Below are 22324 nucleotides of genomic sequence, written 5' to 3' on the forward strand. Positions count from 1 at the left end.
CTCTGGGAAGCAAAGCCAAGGTGCTCTCTTTTAAGCCCCAGCTGCAGTTCCAGTAAAATGCCAGAAACACAGGAAGTCCTCAGATAATGTAAAATTCAAGGAAGGGTGCAGTTACAGCACATGTGGTACAATCACCATTTTCTGCTGGACCATTTTCTAGCTGGGACCACAAATGTGTATTTTTCACTGAGCTAAAATAGTCAACATGCAATTTTTGTTCAGCATTGTAAGGAAAGACATTTGTTTACTGCTATTACAGCAAGACTATCTTAATATGGAGGCAACAAGCTTAATATTAAAATATGAGACGTGTTTAATTGCCTTTGCTTAAAAGATGAACATTTTGCTGGCTTGATACGCCTGTCACAATTTAAAAAATATGCAAAATAAACCTCACAGTATCAAGGTCCTTATATTGTAGTTACCATGTTGTCTGGGACAACATTAGGGCAGGGATTTCATAAGCACAGTCTTTCACAACAACACAATTGCCAGACATAAGAGAACTCTCTTGTAAATCATACAAAAGATGAGTCTTACCACGGTAATTTATTTCTTAAAAATCTAATTTATTGCACTTGTCTTAAAGCACAAACAAAACCAAAAACCTAAATACAGAAATAAAAGTAAAAAAACCCATCCTAATTTTGTTGAAACTACCCTAAAAAGTAGTCTGTAAGAGCTCTTGACACCAATTTAATATTAATGACCATAGCAAGGAACAGTATTATACAGTAAATAAACAACTAGCAAGCTCAAACCATTACTAAGATGACTTTGAAAAATGTAATACAAAAGTGTCACTGTTAAATAATGCCATTGTACTTGAGCATCTGGTGCTTGGAGGGCACAGAGTTGTTCTTTCTCATGTCCTTTCTCCAAAGTGATTGATTCAGGAGTTGCCATAAGATACTTTTAAGCTGAATTTCAGCTTCTTTGGGGTCCTCAAGACACCAAGCTATGCTTGCATAAAACAGACTGGGTTACTTCACAAGCTGATTCCATTACCATCCACTTCCAGACAGGCTAAAAGAATCCCTCTGGGATAATCTCTGTATAGAGATGAGATAACAAAGAAGCAAACATATCATCTGTAAAAGGGAAATAAATCTGTCCTTCCTGTAGGACTGAGATCTGACTGAGAACTGACAGCCAATATCACAAGTGCTACTAAAAAAACGTGACATAACTTGGTTCTCTCTCCACCAATTCCCATTCTCACCTTGCACCACGTTTGTTCCAAGTTTAGTGCAGTACACGCATGAACTACTCTGAAAGAGAACAGAGGTTAAAAAGAAAACACATCCTTTTCCATATGTGCTAAGTTCTGAAAACAGAAACATCCCCACTTTTCAACTCTTGGCCTTTCCTCAAGCTGGCTCTTTTACAGTATTGGTTAGCAGCTGCTTAAAACATTCTGATGATTTATAAGCTTAGAACGAACACAAAATAACTCCTCCGCCTACATACTGAACTCAGGTTCTCTCATCTATAGTTCTATTGCTTAAAAAAGATGAGGTATCTTTCAAAGAAGATTTAGTATAAAGAAAAATAAACTGCAATGATTAACTTAGGTTACTCCCAGTTCATCATATACTCCTGTTGCAACATCTGTTAAGTATAAGACACTTCAAAATTTAGCTAACATAGCTAAAAATCAGAATATTGTTAAGTATTTTCTCACAATATCACAATTTTTAATGGGATATATAGGTAATTCTATCAACTACCCTTTTGTTCTTCCTACATCTAAGTTTGGTACTCAAAACAATATGAGTCCAAATGTTAAAGCACTGGCTGGAGGCACAAATACAGCACAACAGGAATTATGAAAGCTGCCTTGTACATTCCTGCTCTGTACTACAAACCCAACAAGCTACCTCTTCTTATTCCAAACTGGGACTCACCCCCAAAGCTCTGTCAGCATCCTGATGGCTATGGAAACGGGCAAAAGTCCCCCTGATATTAGGTGTAATCCAAACTTCTACCTTGCGAATGAAGCCAAATTATGAACAGAATTTCTGGAAATGGAAGGTTAGTATAGCCTTGCAATTATTTATATGGAAATGGATCAAACTAAGTTCATTTCAACAATACAGTGTAATCACGATGTTCTCAGATCTTACTAAAAAATACTTCACCATATTTTCTTCCATGCTGCAAGGAAAAATAATTCTAAATATATGTACAAGAGTCAGGGAGTGATCCCATCAGTACAGTATGGAGTTCCAAGTACAAGAAGAAATTGAGAAATGCTTAATGTTTCTGCTGTAGAGAAATATTTAATGTAACAATTCCTTCTCAAAATCAGTACATTAGTGTGCATGCTGTTGTGAAGTACTCACTTTCATTGCTAGGAAGGTTAAATTAAGAGTTATATTTCCAAAGGAGCTTCTACAGTAGTACGGTATAACAATTGCAGTATGCCACACCTAAAGAGTCTCCCAAAAGATTATGTAACAAACATCAGAACTCACAGCTTGGGGGCTATTTAACAGGTCAGTTTTCCAATACAAAAGTGCTAATATCACAGGTCCAATATGAGTGGCTTTTAGATCCAATATTCTGTACATACATTACAGAAATTCTGTCCTCCTGTTTTTTTCACTGCTTCACAAGCTTGAGAGACTTCATATCACTTCCCATTCATCTTCAAAATCATCAGGGTGAAGCAGAACAGAGGCATCATTATTTTTCTGCAAACTATGGGAATGGCTAAAGGTCTTAGTGAGGCGCTGGAGCAGAGATCCTGAAGTACTGATTGCCCACAGTTCATCTAGAGGGGTCACTGCAAAGCAGAAATTATCCATCTTTTAATTACAGTTGCAGGTTCCAATTCTAAACACTGAATAACTAATATTTGGATCTGTTTTCCCAATTATACCCAGAGAAGGCTTTTACTAATGTGATAAAAGCATCCTTGGTGAAACACTTACAGCGTGTGCAGCTCTCCCTGCATATGGTCAGCTTGAGCACCATCAGGCAGAACTCAAAGCAGACATCACAATGTTTTGGACAGACTGTCATGCAGAACCAACTTGCCTGTTAAACGTGAGACATTCCCAGGAATCTTCTTCCAGTAGTCTCCTGCAGGATTCTTGTCAGTGATGCCGTATCGACGAGCAACATCTCCATTGGGGCAGCGTGCCCACACAGTCCTGGTACTTAGAGCCAGCTGGCAGGCCTGCAAACCTACAAGGAATTGGCCATGAGGAGGGAATAACCAGGCTTTCCTAGACACTAAATACACTTGCAGAAAATACAATAAAAGCAGATATCAAGACTGCAAAAGTCTACGTATATTTATATTTTTATATATTTATATATTCTTACATGAAACACTGGTGAACAGAAAAGCTTTTTAACTGCAGACTTGGTATTCCCTACATCTCTTGACCTTAAGGGTTATCCCAACATGGATACAATTTGTTATGTGGCCACAGCCACAAGCAATGTCCAATCAGAGGACCTTAACACGCTTTTGGAGCCTCCACTGTATGTGACTACCACATGGGGAATAAGCCAACAATCACAATCTTAGTTTGTCTAAAAATGGTTAATATTATAGACATTGTGGACTTTTGCCCCCACTTTACAAGTACTCCACAACTAAGTGCCATGAGTAAATGCAGTGACAAATCTTTAAAAAGCAGACAGCATCAATGCACAGTTATTTAGAAAGAAACAAACAAAATTCAGTTTTATTTAAAGGCAAGCCAAAAGTGTAATTAGCTAATCCACAACATATCCAGCACACAGGATTAGCAGAAAGATGTGCAAAATAGCGTAAGGTTTTTCTACCAACACCTAGGTAGAAACCTCATGTGATATCACAATTAAATACAAAACCCCATAGAACAACAGTCTCCTACTGCTTAGGAATTCTGCTTTAGTTTTAACTGAAAGGGAACTGTACTACTAACTGTATCACTGAGTGGCAGCAACCTGAAATAACACAACAGAAATTAACAAAAACCCATCTTATTTCTCCCAGTTAACTACTCAGTGTTTTTAAGTAAAATCCAAGGTCCTCTTTAAAAGATAACCCTTATCAAACACTTGATTGCCAAAAAAAATACTTAAGCATCAATATCCGATTTAAAAAGCAACAAGAAAAAACAACTAAACAAAACAAAACCACTGAGAAAATGGCAGAAACAAGGAACTGATGCATTAATTTTTACCTGGTACATGTTCCCAGTCAGTGCCTACAGGCATTTCATCTGTAATTCCAACTCGTACGTGGACATTCCATTTGCTATCAATTGCCCACAACATCTGATCATTTGGACTTGAATGAATGCTGACCAAGTTGATTCCTACTGGCTATAAAAATTAAGCACAGTATTTAAACTTTGTACTACTGTATCTTTGTACTGTTGTAGCACTTGTTTTTCACAGAAGTACACAAGAGAAGTAAAATATTTACCAGATACTAAAGACAGGGAGAAATGTAACTGATATTTTATCTGCTATTGTACAAAATTACCCATTTTCCAAGAAGTTGAGCCCTTAGTAAGTACAAAAGCAACATGAATGACTGTATCATTACTGATAATGATATTCATATTTAATGTTCAGCATTCAAGTCTAATAATGCTAGTATTTGCTTAACCACTGCAATTCCAATCAGATACAGTTTCAATTGCAAGTTGGAAGAGGGAAATCTTCCAATGAAATACACAAAATGCAGTTCCTCTTGCCTTACAGAAAGTTTTCCTAACATTACTAACTCTGAATTTTATTTCTAAGCATATTCTAAAGCAGTATATTTTTACAGTCTGAATGTCTCCTCTTTGCAATGAAATTATGATCTGCCTTCTTGCCTTTACTCCACTCTACAGGAATACAATCATGGAACTCGCTGCAGAGCACTGCAGTATTGGAGCAGCCACACCTGCAGGAGAGGATCCACAACACTACCTGTTGGCAAACACAAGCAAAACACAGTTCCCATTCTGTTCCCAGGCATGTCCTTACTCCACCTGCTTCTACAGAGATTTACCTTAACTACTGTTCAGAAGCAGTGGTACTGACATTATAACATTGGTATTTTGTAGCAAAATATATCACCCAATCAGGCTGGATGATTGCAAATATCCTGCAAAACATGTACTTTGAATAAAATATGCATATTAAAAAAAAAGCTTTTCTCCATACCAGCCTAATAAAGGCACTGCAGAAGACAGTAGGATGTCTGAAACACATCACTTCCTCACAGAGCAGCACTGCATTCCCTGCTTTAGCCTCATGGGCATAAGATGAATTTCCAGAGTGCTAAATAGAAGAGCTAGTAGCTCTCTGTATGCATAAACCTAGGGATACAGAAGCATGATCTGCATATATATATATATATATATATATATATATAACCCAGTCCCAAATGGGCCTTCTGTGTACATAACAGTTACCTGCTTTGGCTTTGCTTTTAAAATTCTGGTGCTGACTTGGGTCTGACCAAGCTACAACCAAGTCTGACTTGCATCACCAAATCAATCCTTTCTATTCAAGTTTCAAGGCCCTTGACAGATTGTCTCCTCATGTTTGCTCTCATTAGGTATTTGCCCTCTGTTGGAAGCTTGAGGCTGGTACAGGCTTGATCAAGTATTTACCTGTGGTCAAAGTAAATTCTCAAGTGGCTGCAGTTTGAACCCTTACAAGTAAAGCCACTAATTGTCTTGGAAAGCACTGACTACATAGAATATATAGCTGCCTAGCTACTTTCAGATTGGTATTACACTACTGTACTGAAAAAAAAAATCTCAACCAACCAAGAAAAACCCCCAACCCCAAAACAACAAACCACACCGAAAAACCTCCAAACATATCCAAAACCAACCGACCAACCCATCAAATGCCCAAACCACACTAAAAACAAAACAGCCCAAAACCCCCTACAATTTTCCCATTTGGACTTCTGCCCCTTTGCTGGAAGTGATCCTTATTCCTGGCTCGGTTTCCATTTCTCCCCTCCATCTTTTATTTGCTTCTTTCTACAGGTCCTTGGCTCTCACTCCCCACTTGTCCCTGCTCACCTCCCCACACCGCTATCACGGGGCAGCGCCTCAATCCTGTGCAGCTTCCAGCTCCATGCCATCCCTCTCCACACTTCTGCTCTTGCAGTCCCATGTTTTCACATAAGGGAGCTGGGCAGTTACTAGCTTGTGCAGGCTGAAGTACTACATGAACAGGAAACCTTTGCCTTTCAACTTTTTTTTTGTATTTTATTTTTTAAAATCCACTTATCTCCTTCTTACCACGTTCTTCTAAATAGCCACCTCTCCCAGATTTAGGACTTTCTGCCACCTTTCCCACATGTGGTCCTTCACACCACAAACTGACAGTGTGTCTGCCTATGCCCTGCAATACACTTCAGGTTCCAACCAGGGTCCTTCCCAAACTGTGCCTGGACACCTTGGTCGGACTTCTGTTGCTGAACTGTTGGGATTTGTGTGCCTTGCTCTCCACTCTCATATGTCAGGATCTCATGCCTCTTTTCCACTGTCATTTGTCTAGAAGAGAATTCTCTGAGAAAGAGCTAGAGGAGTATTTCCATCCAAAAAGACTTACTGAGTGCTTACACCTAGTACCTAAGCCTGTGCATTACTACAGATCTACAGGTAGTGGAAGCTAAGAAAAGCAGAGAAAACACCCAAAAGGAGAGCCACAAAAGGAGGTGCATGAATCTCAGCTAAATTACTCCTGATACCATTGCAGGCTCAAGTGTAATCAAAGCAATTACTTCCACCCTATTCTGCAGCACCAACACGTCTAAGAGACAAAAGGAAATCATCAAATTCAAAGTAATGTGTTTAAAAGCTTGGCAAAATAGTCTTCTCATTCTTTGCTTTTCTAAGTGAGCTCATTTCCTCCTTAAGTTTTTCCCTACCTCTCTGGGTATTTAACTTCCAGCTTCTCTTCCTTCTTTGTGTTACTTAGCTCTTTCTGATAACCTTGCATCAATACAACAATCTTCTTACTCATTCCTACTGTGAAGGATCCAGGCAATTCCTCCACCCCCTAGCTTTCTGCTGCAGAACAGCCAGTAAAGGACACAACTGACAGGACACCTAGTGACATCATTATACACAGCGGCTTTTGGCACAAACCAGGGACAAGACACTGGAAACAAAGAGAGGCAATTCTTAGAGCTTGTTGCAAATGTTTGACCTCTGGGTTATTTTTTACCCAGAAAGCAGCCATCTACAAGTAGACGTACTCTCACGGCTACCAAAGTAAGGTGGGTAAAATTAATTTTAAATTTTCTTGACACAATGTACTATCTTCTTGGAACAATCATGCTGATATTATCTCAGATATCTCTCATTTTCACTAAGTTCTAATTACCATAAGCATGCTTTAAGTAGTTTATAGTTTACATAACAAGAAAATCTCTGCAGCTACAGTTAAAGGTTATATAGAGTTCTCTCACAGCACTAAAGAGAGGTATCTGTGCAAATTAATAAATCTGCTGATAACATTTCAGAGACTGATAACCACGAAAATTAATAAATTATTTCAGCGTAGCCTTTACAAGCTGGTTTAACTTCCAAAACCATTCATGAGATTTATATACCCTGACTGTGAAACATGTCCTATTTGTAATTTACTGGAGAATCTGGAATTTTAAAGAACCTTGCAGCAGTCTCTCAGCCTTCCTGCTCTGACGCTGACACACCAAACTGTTTATACATTTATCCATAATATTCATCACTGTGAGAGATCAACTTATTATGGATCATTCATGGATCCAGTGCTATTTGATAAAAAATTACAGAATATTGTTTTTCTATTACTTGTAGTGCCAAAAATTTCTAAACTCTAAAAATCTCAGAAGTCTGACTCTTTTAGCCAGTCAGATCTGAATGCAGATTCCCCATCCTCTGGTCTTGTGCCTTAGCTACAAACATCCCAGTCACTCTGTCTTGTGATATGAAGAATTTCCCGCCACAACCATACACTGCAACACTATCAACTACATCCTTTTCAACATTAAAGCAATATACTACGAGATGTAGATATATTTGTTGTCTGCTACAAATAAAAACAACAAAAACCAGCTTGCCACGTCTGTTGAGAAAACAGTGTTGATAAAATGAAGTAAACTTGAAGGAATCACGTAACTGGCAAATTGGTAAATGGTATCAAGAAACAATGTCTATGCTAAACATATTTAGGTTATCAAGTTGTCCATTAGCTTTATAATTCTGCTCAAGTTATTTCCTTTCTTTCTGCAAACCACAGAGAAGTAAGTTTCAGTGTAAGAATTTAATTTAAACAATAGTATTAAACAAAATCCAAAGTAAAAACTAACACATTCTCCCACCCACTCTCCCCTACATACTACTCAAAAGTTTTGTCTTATTGGTCACAGCTGAACACAAATGGTTAAAGTTCCTTGTCAAGAAGAAAGGACAAACACACGCACACAAAAAAGGCACCAGAACATTTTCCACGTCACTTTTCAGGAGCACAGAGTCCATGTACCAGCAAACCTCCATTATCTCTGTTCTGCTGCAAATATCCAGGATAAGGAAGACTAAACATAACATTATCAGTCTGTCCAAGCCCAATCCTTTTAATAACAGGTTGGTGGCTACATTCAGCACAAATGTTCTCCTTGCCTTCAAAAGACAAATCAGAAACACCTTCAGCTGGTCCAGGTCAGGCTGTAAGAAGGCCACATCAGAGATAGTTCGCACACTCTTGAGCATTGAGTGTATCAGACCAATCTATTTTCATGACTAACAGCATCCAGACCCTCCTAATGAGGACAACAAAGAATGCAGCTTAGAGAGACTCTCCCCCAGTACAGGCCTATTTACACATTATTTTCTGAGTTCCACTTAAATGAAGTCCTTTCAGCATTAGCTTGCTAAATTAAGTGCTGCTTTTTTCTCTGCAGAGAAGTTCAAGGCAATATACAGGAGCAGGAAAGATGAATTTGTGTTTGGTCATCCTCGATGCCACGTGTTTTTCAGCAAAGCTGGCATTAAATTGTCAGAAAAACATAACTGTTTATTGTCTGTAAAACTGGAGCATTATTTTCCTCAGAAGCCTTAGAACAACAAGGACCCTTTCCCCTACTTTCTGCCTTTAGTGAATAAAGGGACAAAGGCCTCAGTCGGGTATTTCCAGCCAAGGAGACATCTATTGTGCTGTCTATAACTAGCACAATCTGAAAGACAAAACAAAGCCAAGGAGTAAATTCCTTGACCTCTCCCCTCTGTTAGCTCTAAATTTTTTATTCCAACATTTTTTCCTGCAGAAACATGGGGAAGACAACAATATAAGGTATCAAATCATAGAAAAGAACAAACCAAACCCATGCAACTACTCAACATGTTCTCAGCAGAATCATAAAATACCTTAAAAATACTTAGTACAACCATTCCTTAGAAGGAACTAAAAAAATAATAAATTTCATGTAACCACTTTAGAGACCATACAAACTCCAGGCCTACTCAGGTTTGCCCAACTGCCTTCTGGGCACTGTTTTATAACTAAGATTATAAACTGTAATGTAGGAGATAAGCTCTCTGTAATTACCACTACAGGTATTTTTAATAACATACTGAAGAACTGAACTGTTAGGAGAATAAAAATTAATTTTTTACAGAAATGTGTGTTAAGTAAACACTAAGTGCAAATTCCCACGAAACAGAATGTAGTTTAGCACAAGGTAATAAAAACCTTGTATAAACAAAGCTCTAAGTAACCAAGGCTTTTTTTTTTTATAAACACACTTCTAATGAGCACCAGTGAAACACCCTCTCGTGCAGCCTATGCCCGTAAAGTGCATCTCTTCAGTTTTTGAAACTTAGATACCTTACCAAGGAGAGCAAAGCATTTTTTTGTGGTTCAGCTGTGACCAAAATGACAAAATTTTTTGAGCAATATGACAGGGGAGGTGGCAGAGGGAACCACCTCCAGGCAGGAAAGACACACAACCCAGCCCTGGGAAGGCAAATGATTGCTACATTGGTCTCCAAAGAGAGGTGGTTGGCACCTTGTCCGCTCACAGCATCATCATAAAACAGGGAGACAGTAATACATTATAGGGAGGGGCCTTCGAGCTCCTAATTCAAGGTCAAAGGGTCTGATGTGTCCAGCAGATATCCCAAGGTGTCTCCTTACCCTGTGCAACCACAGCTTGTACCTGCTAGACCATGATGTGCATCCTCTACCCATGAATTTTTATACTGTGGTGATTTTATTTTTAAATAGAGTAGCTCTGAAAAACTCTCAAAACTTAATGATAGTTGTAGTTACTTTATCTGCCCAACTGAATATTAAATGTATTTCTTCATCTGTCTGAAAAATAATATCAAATTCTATGTTAACTAACCAAAATATGGGAATATTGGAAGAGTTGCAGGTATAAGGAAGTTCCAAGTCATGACCAAACTGAAGTATGAAAACTGACAGTTCTCTTTCCCACAATTGTTTTCAGTGTAAGCCAGTCTTGTCAAAAAGCAAATACACCACCTTGAGATCATGTTTCAGAAGGACACAGGAGGATTGCCTACTGAATTTTCTGGGTGTACCCCATTTTGAGCACTTCCCGTGATCTGAAGCTTCTGGTGCTGATAACAATTGCTATCTCCTGTGACAGGCCACACACATACTTTTCTGAACATGGTGATAGCAATGCCTTAAAACAAGTATCAGAAGGCTATAACTCCAAAGCAGCAAAATACAGGGAAATACAGTGACAGCAGTTTTCTTAACTAGCAACATAGAGGAAGATAATAAGCACTACAGTCAGCAATGGAATCAGCATGAGGTCACTTCAGAAGAAATGCTGGAATTGCATTTTTTCAGCCTCTAAAAGCACCTTTTATGTAACTTACAATTACTTAAGACAGGCATGCCTGTGAAGAATAGCACAGACTTGAACTTAAACATTATGGCATTCTAAATGAGCTAAACAAAAGACACATCTGCAGAAGCTTTGATCTCCTATACTTATTTGCAACCCACCTTGAGACAGCTGCTCTTACTACCGCCAAACAGCTTTTCTCTACATCATCTTGAAAAGTGCAGTCCTCCAGGAAAATCTTCTCCCTATTAATGTCTTCAGAGGCCTCACATCAGTGAAGATATATAGAACAACAGACTAGTTAGTCTGGTCTAGAGATAACCAGGCCTAATGAGTGTGTTACTTCTCCAACCTAAGCAGACTTTGGCTAATAAAAGACACTTCCTCAGAATCTCATCTTAGCATTCCAAAGCAGAATTCATATCAACTCAGAAGATGTCTGTGCAATGGCTGAGCAATGCAAGCTGGTCTGTGCTAGTGAAAACCACTGGACTTGGAAAGAATAGGCATGTGGATATTGCATCGGAAAGAACACAGATATCCATGCCAAGTGTGTTCAAAAGTAGCATAGATGATTCTGAGGTTACGAAGTATTTTCAACAGAAAAAATCCCTTCCCCTCTAAATATTCAATCCTTGAAGATCATTTTCGAACAAACCCTTCCTACATTTCAGCTCAATGGCAAAATTAAATCCTGAGGACTGCTCACCACTTTCTCCTCTAAGTACCACTTAATGCAGAACTGGCTTTAATAACAACAGAAATCTCACTGAGAAATGCAAAAGCAAGGCAGACGCAGAAGAAGAAAGTCCCCAGGTCCACATTAAGTGTTCTGTAAGGTAAGCATAATTTTATTTAAATAAAGGAAACAAAACAAAGATGTTAACAACTGTTTCTAACAAGTCAACACCCATCCATAAGGCACAACCAACCTCCTTACCTTTTCTTGACCTACGTTCAATATAAGGTATTGAAAAGAAGTTCAATCTATCCTGTATTGATTTTTCAGAATTACAGATAATTTCCATTAATTTCAAATGGTATTTTTAAACATCCATTTGCTTCACAGTTTTAATAATTTTTGAATAACTGTGAAAGCATGAACAGCCTTAATTCAGTTTTTTGGAAGTCTGTGTGTAAGAAAAAAATAGCTCCTCCTACATCAGTAAGAACTTCTACTACCTGTAGTAACTTCTCTTACCGATGATATCAAGCTTAGAGACACAGTTACCAGGCTGTTTATGGGAAGAATAATAAATCAGAAGTTTCTCTAACTTGAAATACACATACCACAGGTGACAATTTTATGGCAAACTAATTTAAGCAGTGCTCATCTGCTGAGACCCTGGGAACTACAAATGATCAACTAAAGCTTTATGCAGTAGCCAAACATTTCCTTAAACAAACCCCTTGTACTCCACAGCTCAGACAAGCTATGTGGATATTTAAACAGAGTTCTGGATTTAATAAAACTGCTTTTTCAATTCTATTCTCTATGAAATTTGGTCACGAACAAAGAGCAGCAATTAAAGAAGTGACAATAAAATGTCTCAATCTATTTTTAGAGTAAGACTGATTATTTACAATGAATAGATGACTAATCACTAATTACAAATACTTGTTCTGTAATTTTGTCAGATAAAGTTGTTTAGATGATAGATGCCTTAATGTAAATCTGAGAAGGTGGTTCTCAAGGCCAGTTTTTAAACTGTACTTGTGGGAAGTAAGAGTTTCTCAAGATGAGATTTTGTCTCAGCATCTTTTTCAGAAGGTACCAGAAATTAAAGCTGAAAGGTTCAAAGAATTATTTTCAAACAGTTCAACTTGGGGGGACCTTTGAAAGCAATTTAAAGACTTTTACCTTTTGATTAAGCTCTACTCTTTAAAAACCTAAATTAGTCTTACAGTCTATACCAATTTTCTATTTTATTTTTAGTTATTGTTCCTTTAGGCCAGAAATCTGAAAAACATTAAATGACAATAAAGATACACACACATAAAAAGATACTCTATATTATCTATATAAATAATACTTTTTCCTGCTCTTTTTTTAAAATTACATTTTTTATATAAGTAAAAATATATATGTATATTGAGACAAGCTACAGCAGATGATAGTTTTATCCTGAATGTTAACAATAGAATGCAAAAACATTTTCTATTTCCTGGTCTAAAATAATTTAATCAAAGCATTTTGATCACTTTTGTCAATGTCCTTGAAGCAGCTTCCAAAAAGCTGCTTAACTACATAATTATTTTGACTTCTAAGACTGCAGAACCAAATTGATGAATCACAGAAAACATCTATATATAAACTACTACGGCTCAAGATACTCTAATGATGTTATCAACCACTTCTGAAGTACTGGATAAAATAAAAAAGAAGGAGGGCAGAGAACATATGTTATTCTTCATCTCAAGAGATGCTTCAGTAAGGAGGTACAGCGGGAAGAGTAACAAATGAGAATGGGTTTAGTCTTGATTTAAGAAAAAATACTGCATCACAGAGCCACAGACTGAACTCAAATTATATTCACTCATTTTAGCATGAGCAAAATCTCATCAAAGTCTGTGAATACCTTTGTGAAGTTGTGCAAAGATGGATGCTGTGCAGCTGCAGAACTCCTTTAGGAAGAAGTGACACCATAAAAGCAGAGTCTGCAGCTGCTCACAAGCTGCTCATGAGTCATGAGATCTGGGACAGGCAAGTCATATTGGCTCTGACATTTACTAGGGAATGAAATATCCATAGTTGGTTTTAAATTACGTTATTTGAGCGTGCTCCTGTACTTAAAGCAAGTGAAAAGCAATTTTGATTTCCTTCTTCAAACAGAAAATGGCTGAATCATTCACAAATACTTCTTACAGTATTTCTGTTGCTCTGAACATAAGAGCGAAGCAGCATGAACTGTGGCAAAGTCAGTTAAGGGACAGATAATAGTAAGGTGTTCCTAACAAGCAAATAGTGTTCACTGAAGAGCTCACTCTTCAGATATCATGTTATATTTGTTTTCCAAATACTAAGTTAGCATTTGGAAATGCTTTTAAAGTTCACATATTTTCTTATTTTGCATTAAGCCACTGTAAAAGCATGAATGGCTGGTCCTTTAATGACTTAACATGCTGGAATTGTCTCAAAACAAGCATGTAACCCATGAGTTTTCATCTTCTCTGCAAGCAATGTTTGAATTCTTGCCCTTTCATATTGACTCATTAAATTTGCCATGCCAGGAGCTGGCAAGATAACAGGAAAGGGAATGACACTGCTCTGGGTACCAGAAGGTTATAATTTTTGGAAGGCAACATCATCCAGCTTTGTTGATAAGATAATGGGAAATAATTTGATTTTCAACCTTGTCCACTTTCTACATAAGAAAGTCACTGCATCACATCATTAGCCACAGCAAATCCCAATTCTTGTAAACATCTTTGTATTGAGTAGTTTAATCTACTTCAGGGGAGGAGTAGAGCACCACTTAGTACAGAGAAAATAGTATCAGCATACAGAAACAGCTTTTTGGGCTATTCTCCTGGATAGACCTTTGGTAAGAAGGTACTACACAAGTTTAACTCTCTGTCTCTTGGCAAACTTAGTTTAAATGGAATGTTTCTTCCCTTTTTTTTTTAAGAATACTGCCTTAATGGGAGATATCATTACTGACACGTTCAATCTCCTCTTCCTGCTGCCCTACACCCTTGTCAGCAGGGACAACATGTTACAGATAACATCAGAAAGACCCACTTGCAGCACATCAAGAATGAGCACTGTAACCAAGTGTTTTTTGCAAGTGGTATTGGCACCTATTTATCAGCCCGCCCTGCTATTCTGCAAACCAAGGTACAATTCCTCCAGGACCACATCTTCAGTACAGAATTAGTCATCTAACCCATGCTGTGGTAACTGATGGGATGCATATCTGCAGTTCTCATTTCCCTGTTCCCCTGCCCTTCTTTGCTGTTACACCCTCAGATACACACAAGCCAACAACTGGCCGATGAGAGATAAGCAAAACTAAAAGCAAATTATGTAAAAACCAAATAAATGATTGCAACTCCACTGCCACAGATTTACTTCTATTTCTTAATGTGTACTTTTGAAAGTACCACATATTTCAAAATCTTTAAGAGAAATGCTGTAACATCATAAAATGTCAATCAAGTATGCAAACACATCCAGTGCTACTGTGCTAGATCAGCAGATGGTTCAGTTCAAGCGATTTCGTGCCAAGGAGTAAAGAATGAAATCAGTAGTCAGAGGTCAGCTCCATTACAGCAGTCCCAAACCACAAGAGAAATTACTCCCATTTCATAGATTAACTTGCAAAGTATTAGAGCAGCAATGAAAGCAAGCACTGTGGTTTAAGGAGAGATTAAAAAAGAAAACAACCAAAAACTAAACAACAAACAGACACTGGAGAAACAGATTTTGTCAGTTTTCTATATTTTGCAAATATGCTTCCAGGTTACTTTAAGAGGCTTCTTTCAACTCTGATCCTCCCAGCTGGCAGGTAGAAAGGATATAAAATTTGCTCATTCTGGTAACAAGGGAAAAGAGCTGCATTTGTACTGCATGCTTATGAATCACTGCATGACATGGAAAAGTCCCTGAATTCAGGCACAGCACCCTAGCAAGCATCCCAGACTCACAGAGGTGAGGAGGATAAAGGAAGAGGCAGGCAGGCACTTCAGCACCACGCCACTTGAGCAGAGGCTTCCCACACCCTCTGCCCTGTGCTGTTTGCCCATCCAGCCCCTTGCTTAGCACACAGCAGGTACTCAGGGTATAGCTCAATGCTACACTCTACTACAAAACCTGGCTCTACTGTCTTCCATGAATTCTAAAATTACTGTTTTATTGTTTAGCATAGAGCTAAACCAGCGGGTTACAAAGAATTGTAATCAACATTTTACCTGTATAGGTGGCTCAATCATTATCCATGCAGGAAGCATCAAACTTGGGTTAAGAGGTTGAGTTCCTACACGGAAATAAATGCCACCATTTGTGTCACAGGCCCAAACATGCTGATTTCCACAGGTCAAGCTGATCAGCTTTACACCACCTAATAACAAAGAGAGTATTAGCAACCTGGCATTTTCCTTTCAAATTCAGCAAATAATCAGAACTTGTATTTAGACTTCATTGTATTAAACAAGCTTTAAACAGTCACATAAAAATGATTAGAAGTTAATACAACTTATGCGAGAAAAAAAAAAAAATCACTGGATACAAAGAACAAAACCAACAGGTAGTGCATATGTGAGACATTTCTCTCCTAAATCTAAAAATAAATGTTTTAGTCATAGGAGACTGCAATTTCTAAAGCACATTATAAATACACTATTAAAATAACCAAATTCAAGCAGGGAACCATTCCGTGATAAATGTTATCAGTACCTAGACAAACTTTCACATGACCTAACATGAACTCTTCTCTGTAGCTGGCCATGCTTGGAGACTTTTAAAGGTGTTGATCTGCTAATACAGTCAGCAAAGAACATTCTTAATGCCACCAGCATTTCAAAAATATGAGAGCACATGGGTTATGCATTTCAGTGTTAACATACCAGTGCCACATCTGTAAATACAGGAACTGATTTTCAAATGGATTTATATTCACCACTGTACATATTTATTACATCAATATGAAATGTGCAGCAGTATTTTAACCCTGTCAGCACCATGAAAATAAAGTTGCCTTAAAAGAAGTGTGTGTTGGAATTTTGGTGTGCTTTATGCTTGGGTTTAGTCTAGATTCCTGCAAAGACAGTAGAGATGCATACCTGGTATTTTAGACTACAAAGAACTGCCAGCTAACTGTCTACTGAAACTCTTACTCTTTCACATTCATTTTAAAATAGCCATGTGATGTAATGTATCTAACATTTGATTTCCTTTTTTCACTCCATGTCGGACAAAACAAAGCTAAGTAATGAAAAAACAAGTTCCAAAGAAAGAGGGACCCAGGCAGTACAGATCCACTACAGAAGGAATGCTCTGGTCAGACTCCAAACTAAAGACTCTAAAAATAGGCCTTGCTGGTTAATTGAACATCCCATGCTGCTTGGGATATCCCATTCTTGGTAACAGTTCTGTCTTCAGGGATGTGAAATCTGGCAACTAATCCTTGTAAAGTGCATCAGACGCAGCATTCCCTAAAGAGGGGCGTGGAATTTTATCCCACAGAGTTCAAGTTCAAAGTATTTATTTCTGCAGAAGGCAATATTCCCCATTGTTAGGGCTTGCTGGGGGAAAGGACAGGAAGCAACAGGACAACATAGCTTTATCTTTTAATTATCTGTAATAGTAAACAGATCCCATTAACCAAAATTATTTAACTTTCTGAATCACAGGAACACAGATCAACCTATCTCAACCCAAAATTTCCTTTAACCATACAGCTTCATATAAAAACTAAAATGACAAACAAAAACTTCTACTGCTTGGTATAAGAATATCTATAGCAACTTTCTTTTGTAGACAGAGGCTTGACTTTCAGCTGCAAAGCCAAAATCTTACTTAAAACCTCGTTATTTCTTCTAATAAAGCATGAGTTGAAGCAATGGCTTTGTCACATGATACCTCAGCTGTCAAAGTGTTGATCCAGACAAGCATCAGGCACTCAAACGTGGAATCACATATCACCTACTCGGCATAGCTGATATTATTTACGTCTACAGTACAATTTGATATTCAAAAACACAGCCCTTATGTAAATGTTTTGGGGTTTCTCCCTCCTCCCACTTACTGCTTGTATCTTAGGAGAAGGTCATGCTAACCACATTCACCTACTATTTTAGAGCAAGCAGCATGAACCAGCAGCATTGTTTGTTGTTAAAACCTAAAGGTCATTCTACTGTGTTTAGAAATCTTGACAGTGATAGTGGAACTCTAATCAAAATAATCTACTAGGTGCTACTCCCACTACATAATGTAAAAGGCAAGATACTACCAACATAATATGAATATTTCAACCTTAATGCTGGCAAACCCCATCACCTCTATACAGAATTCTGAACTGAACTTTACATAAAGTTGCTCTCACCCCGCCTGCCCTACCCAGTTACAGTCCTAATATTTCTGGAGTAAACTTAAACATATGCTAGAACAGTAACAATAGTTCTCCAGTTTCCTCAGCCCCATTAGAACAAATAAAGGCTCTTCTATTACAGCCATGGATATGCACTTGTTAAGCAGCAATCTACCATATGCAATTAATTAGAGGACAAATGCCTAAAACATTTTCACATTTCAGAGCTAACCCACAGTGACAGGTACAGTGGAGTGTTTGAGCATTTCCTGACCCCAGATCTCTGCTATGCCACCACCATGCACCACAGAGGTGACAGGAACAGCTGAATGTGAAGGTTGAACTCCCGAACTGCTGAAGTTCACAGGCCAGGTATTACAGCCAGCCAACACTAGTTACACTGATTTCCTGTATGAATTCTCCTGAGGTTTTCAGACAATAGCCAGAAGTTATTTATTTTTTCACTTAAACAGTTACTGTCTAAACTGCTGGAAAGCAGTGGTTCATGAGAAGAGTTTCAAATCCCACTAAGGAACATGAGAAGGACAGAGTGGACAAATCTATCCTGCAGGTCAGTAAAAGTAAAAGGCATCAATCAGTGTTTAACTATGGTTTGATGAGTGATTTGGAACCAATTCATCAGTTCTAATACTACTGGTATACAACTGACAAAAAAGTTAATTCTTAAATACACATTTTAGGATTTTTCCATGAAGTATTACAAATTATACACAAAAATTCTTTACACATGAAGCTTAAACTCTGCCAGCTGTGTCTGCCTTTCCTTAAACCTGAAGTTTAAATTGCTTTTCTCAGACCAGTCATGAACACTGCCATCAAAAATGGAAAAACTGCAAAACAGTTGAATTATTTTTAAAACGGTGAGAGAATGGTACATAGTCTCAATTTCCTTTATCTTCACTTGAAATAGGAATGCAGATCAGCATGAAGGTAAGAATGCTCTAACAGTCAGACTATTCAAGAAATAAATCTGATTGGAATATTACCGATGAAGTTGGCAAATAACCTAATTACCCCAGAGCAAATTCCAAACTGGGACTATATTTTAATGATCAAATAGTGGTCAACCACCTAAGCAAATGAAAAGAGCAGTTAACCAGCATCACATTCTAAGCATTATGCTGAATTATTACATCATTATAAACCTGAACATGAGTATCAGCTGCATCACTCATGAACGATGCAACTCTTGAAGCATAATTTTTCCTTGGCAGGAAGCTTTGATGACTCTGCTAAAAATGTGTTTTAACCAAAATTCAGACCTTGGTGCCCTAGACCAGGTGATTATGGCTGCACTGAGGTACAAGAGCCAGCCTAGTTAAAGCTGCTGGAGCCCCTGCACAGCACCATGTCAGGCCAAGCCACCTCAGACTGACCATCTGCAAGATGCACTGAACACACACAAAGTATCCTGCAAACAGGAGACTTCTTGTGGCCAGGAAAAGGCTAAACAGAACACTCTTTGAAAGCCACAGCTGCTCCTGATGTTTTACAATCATCTGCCAGTAGGTACTATTTAATCCAGTAAATGTTATATTCTACATCAGTAAACTGGAAGATACTTCTGGGAAATACAGTATGCTAAGAGATAGTCTACTCAATAAAAATGTCATACCTAGTTGGGAGAGATCCAGTTTTGTCCAGTGCATCCCTGTTGGGCAGCTGGAGGAAAGTGTTCTGATAAATATCTGCCCAAGACTATCCAAGCCCCAAATGGCATCCTGGCAGGCCGAGTAGTGCACCATTTCAGCCTCTGGTGGCAGCTGCACCGTAGAAGGACGAAAATGAGGATTCTGATCACTGACACAAAACAGATCCTTGTTGCTCTGGCATAGCCACAAAAAGCTTCCTATGGAAAGGACACTTCTGTTATTAAAATAATTCCTAATCCACTCTGAGAAAGCTTACACATCTACTTTTCCTGAAAAAAGTGATCAGTACACTTGAAGGCAAAACTAAAGCCTCTTGGCTATGTTCATAGGGTAAGCCTTTTAAGTTCAGATACACATCCTAAGCCCTTATTTAGGCACCTAAATACACCCTTTCTCAAATAAAGGAAGTAGTAAGTGATCTCATTTGAAGAAATGTTTCATTTGACAAAACTAATACAGAGAAGACATGTAACAGTGCACTATCACCTCTCTATTCTTTTGCTCTTTTTTATCCTTGATAATAGCCTTTGAAAAGCAGCATTCCTTTTCAGCTCTAAACCCTTTTTTGCCACTAAAGCCACTGTACTTAGATAATGCAATTGCTAACTATTGTAACCAGCAGTTCAATTCCCTCACAGGGTCTCACTTTTACCAATAATGTGCGATTTTGCTGCAGTAACTGCACTGACAGGAGAAGCACTTGGTTAGTACAGGCATTCCAGCAAAGCATGCTCCAAAACTTCAATTACAAATTCTGGCAATTCATGCTTTGGCAGTTTAGGAAGTTGCTGCTCCTGAGGACCACCCATTTCTCTGCTGGATACCACTCCACACCAAAGGTGAGAGTGAGTAACATGTTATTTTAATCTCCAGTAGTTTTACAGACCTATTTCCACCCTACTTCAACTACTTTAGATCCCTGCAAACAGAAAAGACAACCAAAATCTGAAGTAATTCAGGATATTTAATTACTTACACCATCAATTCCACTCTATTTAAAAATCAGATATTATATGCCTTCACTGTTGATTTACCAACCTTCTTTAGATGAAGCTGTGGAAGCCAACAGAAAAATCCATTTTGTGGCAGAAGCAGTACCACGAGGCACAATATTATTCCAATACGTGCCTTGAAAGAAAGAATAGAGTAGTATTAGTAGGAAACTTAGTTTTCTATTAAAATATGTTATCAAAAATTTAAAAGCAATTCTATTGCAATCATTCATTAAATATATTTTAGACAAGATCGTATATGAAAATCTTTCAAGAAACTGTTGGGAGGAGAGGGAAACTTCCTCCTGACACCTACGTAAACACACACAGAGAAAACTGGGAATGCAGAAGAGGATAAAGAAGAATATTAATGGTCTTCAACAGGGGACCAATTTGGTGATGTGGTTGAATAATATCCTAGATGTATTGCTAGTTTTCCTAAACGAAGAAATGTAGCAAATCAAAATTCTATTTTGAGAACTGTAGCAAGAAAAATAAAGCAATTCCTCTATTAGCTCTGTAAAACCGTAACATTAGTGTCTTACATAGTCACACTGGCCATGAGCCCAACTCACTGTGTGAGATAAAATAGGTTCAACAGCTTAAGATTGCCTTCTTATCCCAGAGAAGAGAAACATGTAGGTGTTAAAAAGAGTAACTTGTGCACAGCTCACTGGCTGACAATGACTTTTCCATGAAAAACATTTCCCTTTAAATGAGAAAGTATTTAAGACCAAATGCTAATGAATAATTTAATTTAATTTTTAAACATATTAAAGCTGCTCTGACTTGCCATGCATAATTTCAGTGGTGACAGAGATGTAGTTAGTTATTTCCTTCTATTTAATTTTCTTAACTTAAAAAAATTAAGATGCAAGAGCACACCAACCTATTAAGTTTCCCTTTGCTACATGGAATTCATTTTTGCCTGAAGAGATCCAGACTCCACTGCCATTAACTCCGAGGAGGCTGGGCTGACACTGAAGCTGCTGTGACCAAAATGCCATTCGAAGCTTATCAGCCACCTTCTCCACAGGTGCCTGAGCTGCTGTTGCCACTGTGTGAGTTGCCTGGATTATGGTCTGGAACAGGCTGCACTGGTCAAACACTACATAATCAGTGATGCTTACCTGGGGGAAAAAGAAAAAAAATACTCTTGATAATTAGTTAAGCTTTGGGGTGAACTGCACAATCTTTCACCAGAAGCTTTTTTAGAAATATTCAAAGTGTAGGAAGGGAAAAACAAAAATGGTACATTTTGAGTAATTGTCTTGCTAATAAGCCACAATCAATATTAAACACCATCTTACAACTCCCTTCTACCCAACAATCCATTTAGAAATCTGCATTCTAAAAAAGCCCTTTGTTTTAGGATGTCTCCCTCTGAAAACATGTTGAACTCTGCAAACTAAGAGGTGAATTTTCAATTTCTGAAAGAGAGAAACTTGTGCGGTGTAGCAATTCAAACCACATGACAAAAACCTGTATGCAATACTCCTTTGCAACTACCTCATGGACATTTTAATTCATAGTGCAGATGGAGGTCTAAATAAGCAATTGCCCAAGTTCCGTCATGGACAACTAGGCTGGCAACACTCTGGGATACCCCTCGAAAGGAACAAAATGCCTAAGAGCACAAAAACAGCAGCAGCTTGCCAATAACCTCAAGACCAAGCTACTCACGATGCCCACAAGCAAAAAGGGATTATATATGCTCATAGACCAAAATTCTTGTAACTTAGGTGGCATGTAGACAAATTTCCTGTAAAACTGTTTTTGTACTCCCTTCTTCCCCACCCCTTTCTCTGG

At 38.0% G+C, this 22324-nt stretch overlaps 1 protein-coding gene across 6 annotated transcripts in view; it reads right to left on the minus strand.

Annotated features, from left to right (window-relative positions):
• Positions 1-681: 681 nt before the first annotated feature.
• TECPR2 (tectonin beta-propeller repeat containing 2) overlaps positions 682-22324 on the minus strand; it is a 42474-nt gene continuing 20831 nt past the window's right edge. For 2 of the 6 annotated variants that reach the window (XM_032110601.1, XM_032110602.1), the window contains 7 exons: positions 21405-21645; positions 20562-20651; positions 19487-19720; positions 15734-15882; positions 4185-4326; positions 3043-3192; positions 682-2788 (listed from right to left, as the gene is read on the minus strand). In XM_032110601.1, the coding sequence (XP_031966492.1) occupies positions 2631-2788; positions 3043-3192; positions 4185-4326; positions 15734-15882; positions 19487-19720; positions 20562-20651; positions 21405-21645 (1164 nt within the window). In that variant the 3' untranslated portion in view covers positions 682-2630. The remainder of the gene's footprint in view (positions 2789-3042; positions 3193-4184; positions 4327-15733; positions 15883-19486; positions 19721-20561; positions 20652-21404; positions 21646-22324) is intronic. The other 4 variants (XR_004240578.1, XR_004240576.1, XR_004240577.1 and 1 more) reach the window with 4 other exon arrangements.

This window comes from Corvus moneduloides, chromosome 6 (genome assembly GCF_009650955.1).
Source record: "Corvus moneduloides isolate bCorMon1 chromosome 6, bCorMon1.pri, whole genome shotgun sequence".
Taxonomy (NCBI): Eukaryota; Metazoa; Chordata; class Aves; order Passeriformes; family Corvidae; genus Corvus; species Corvus moneduloides.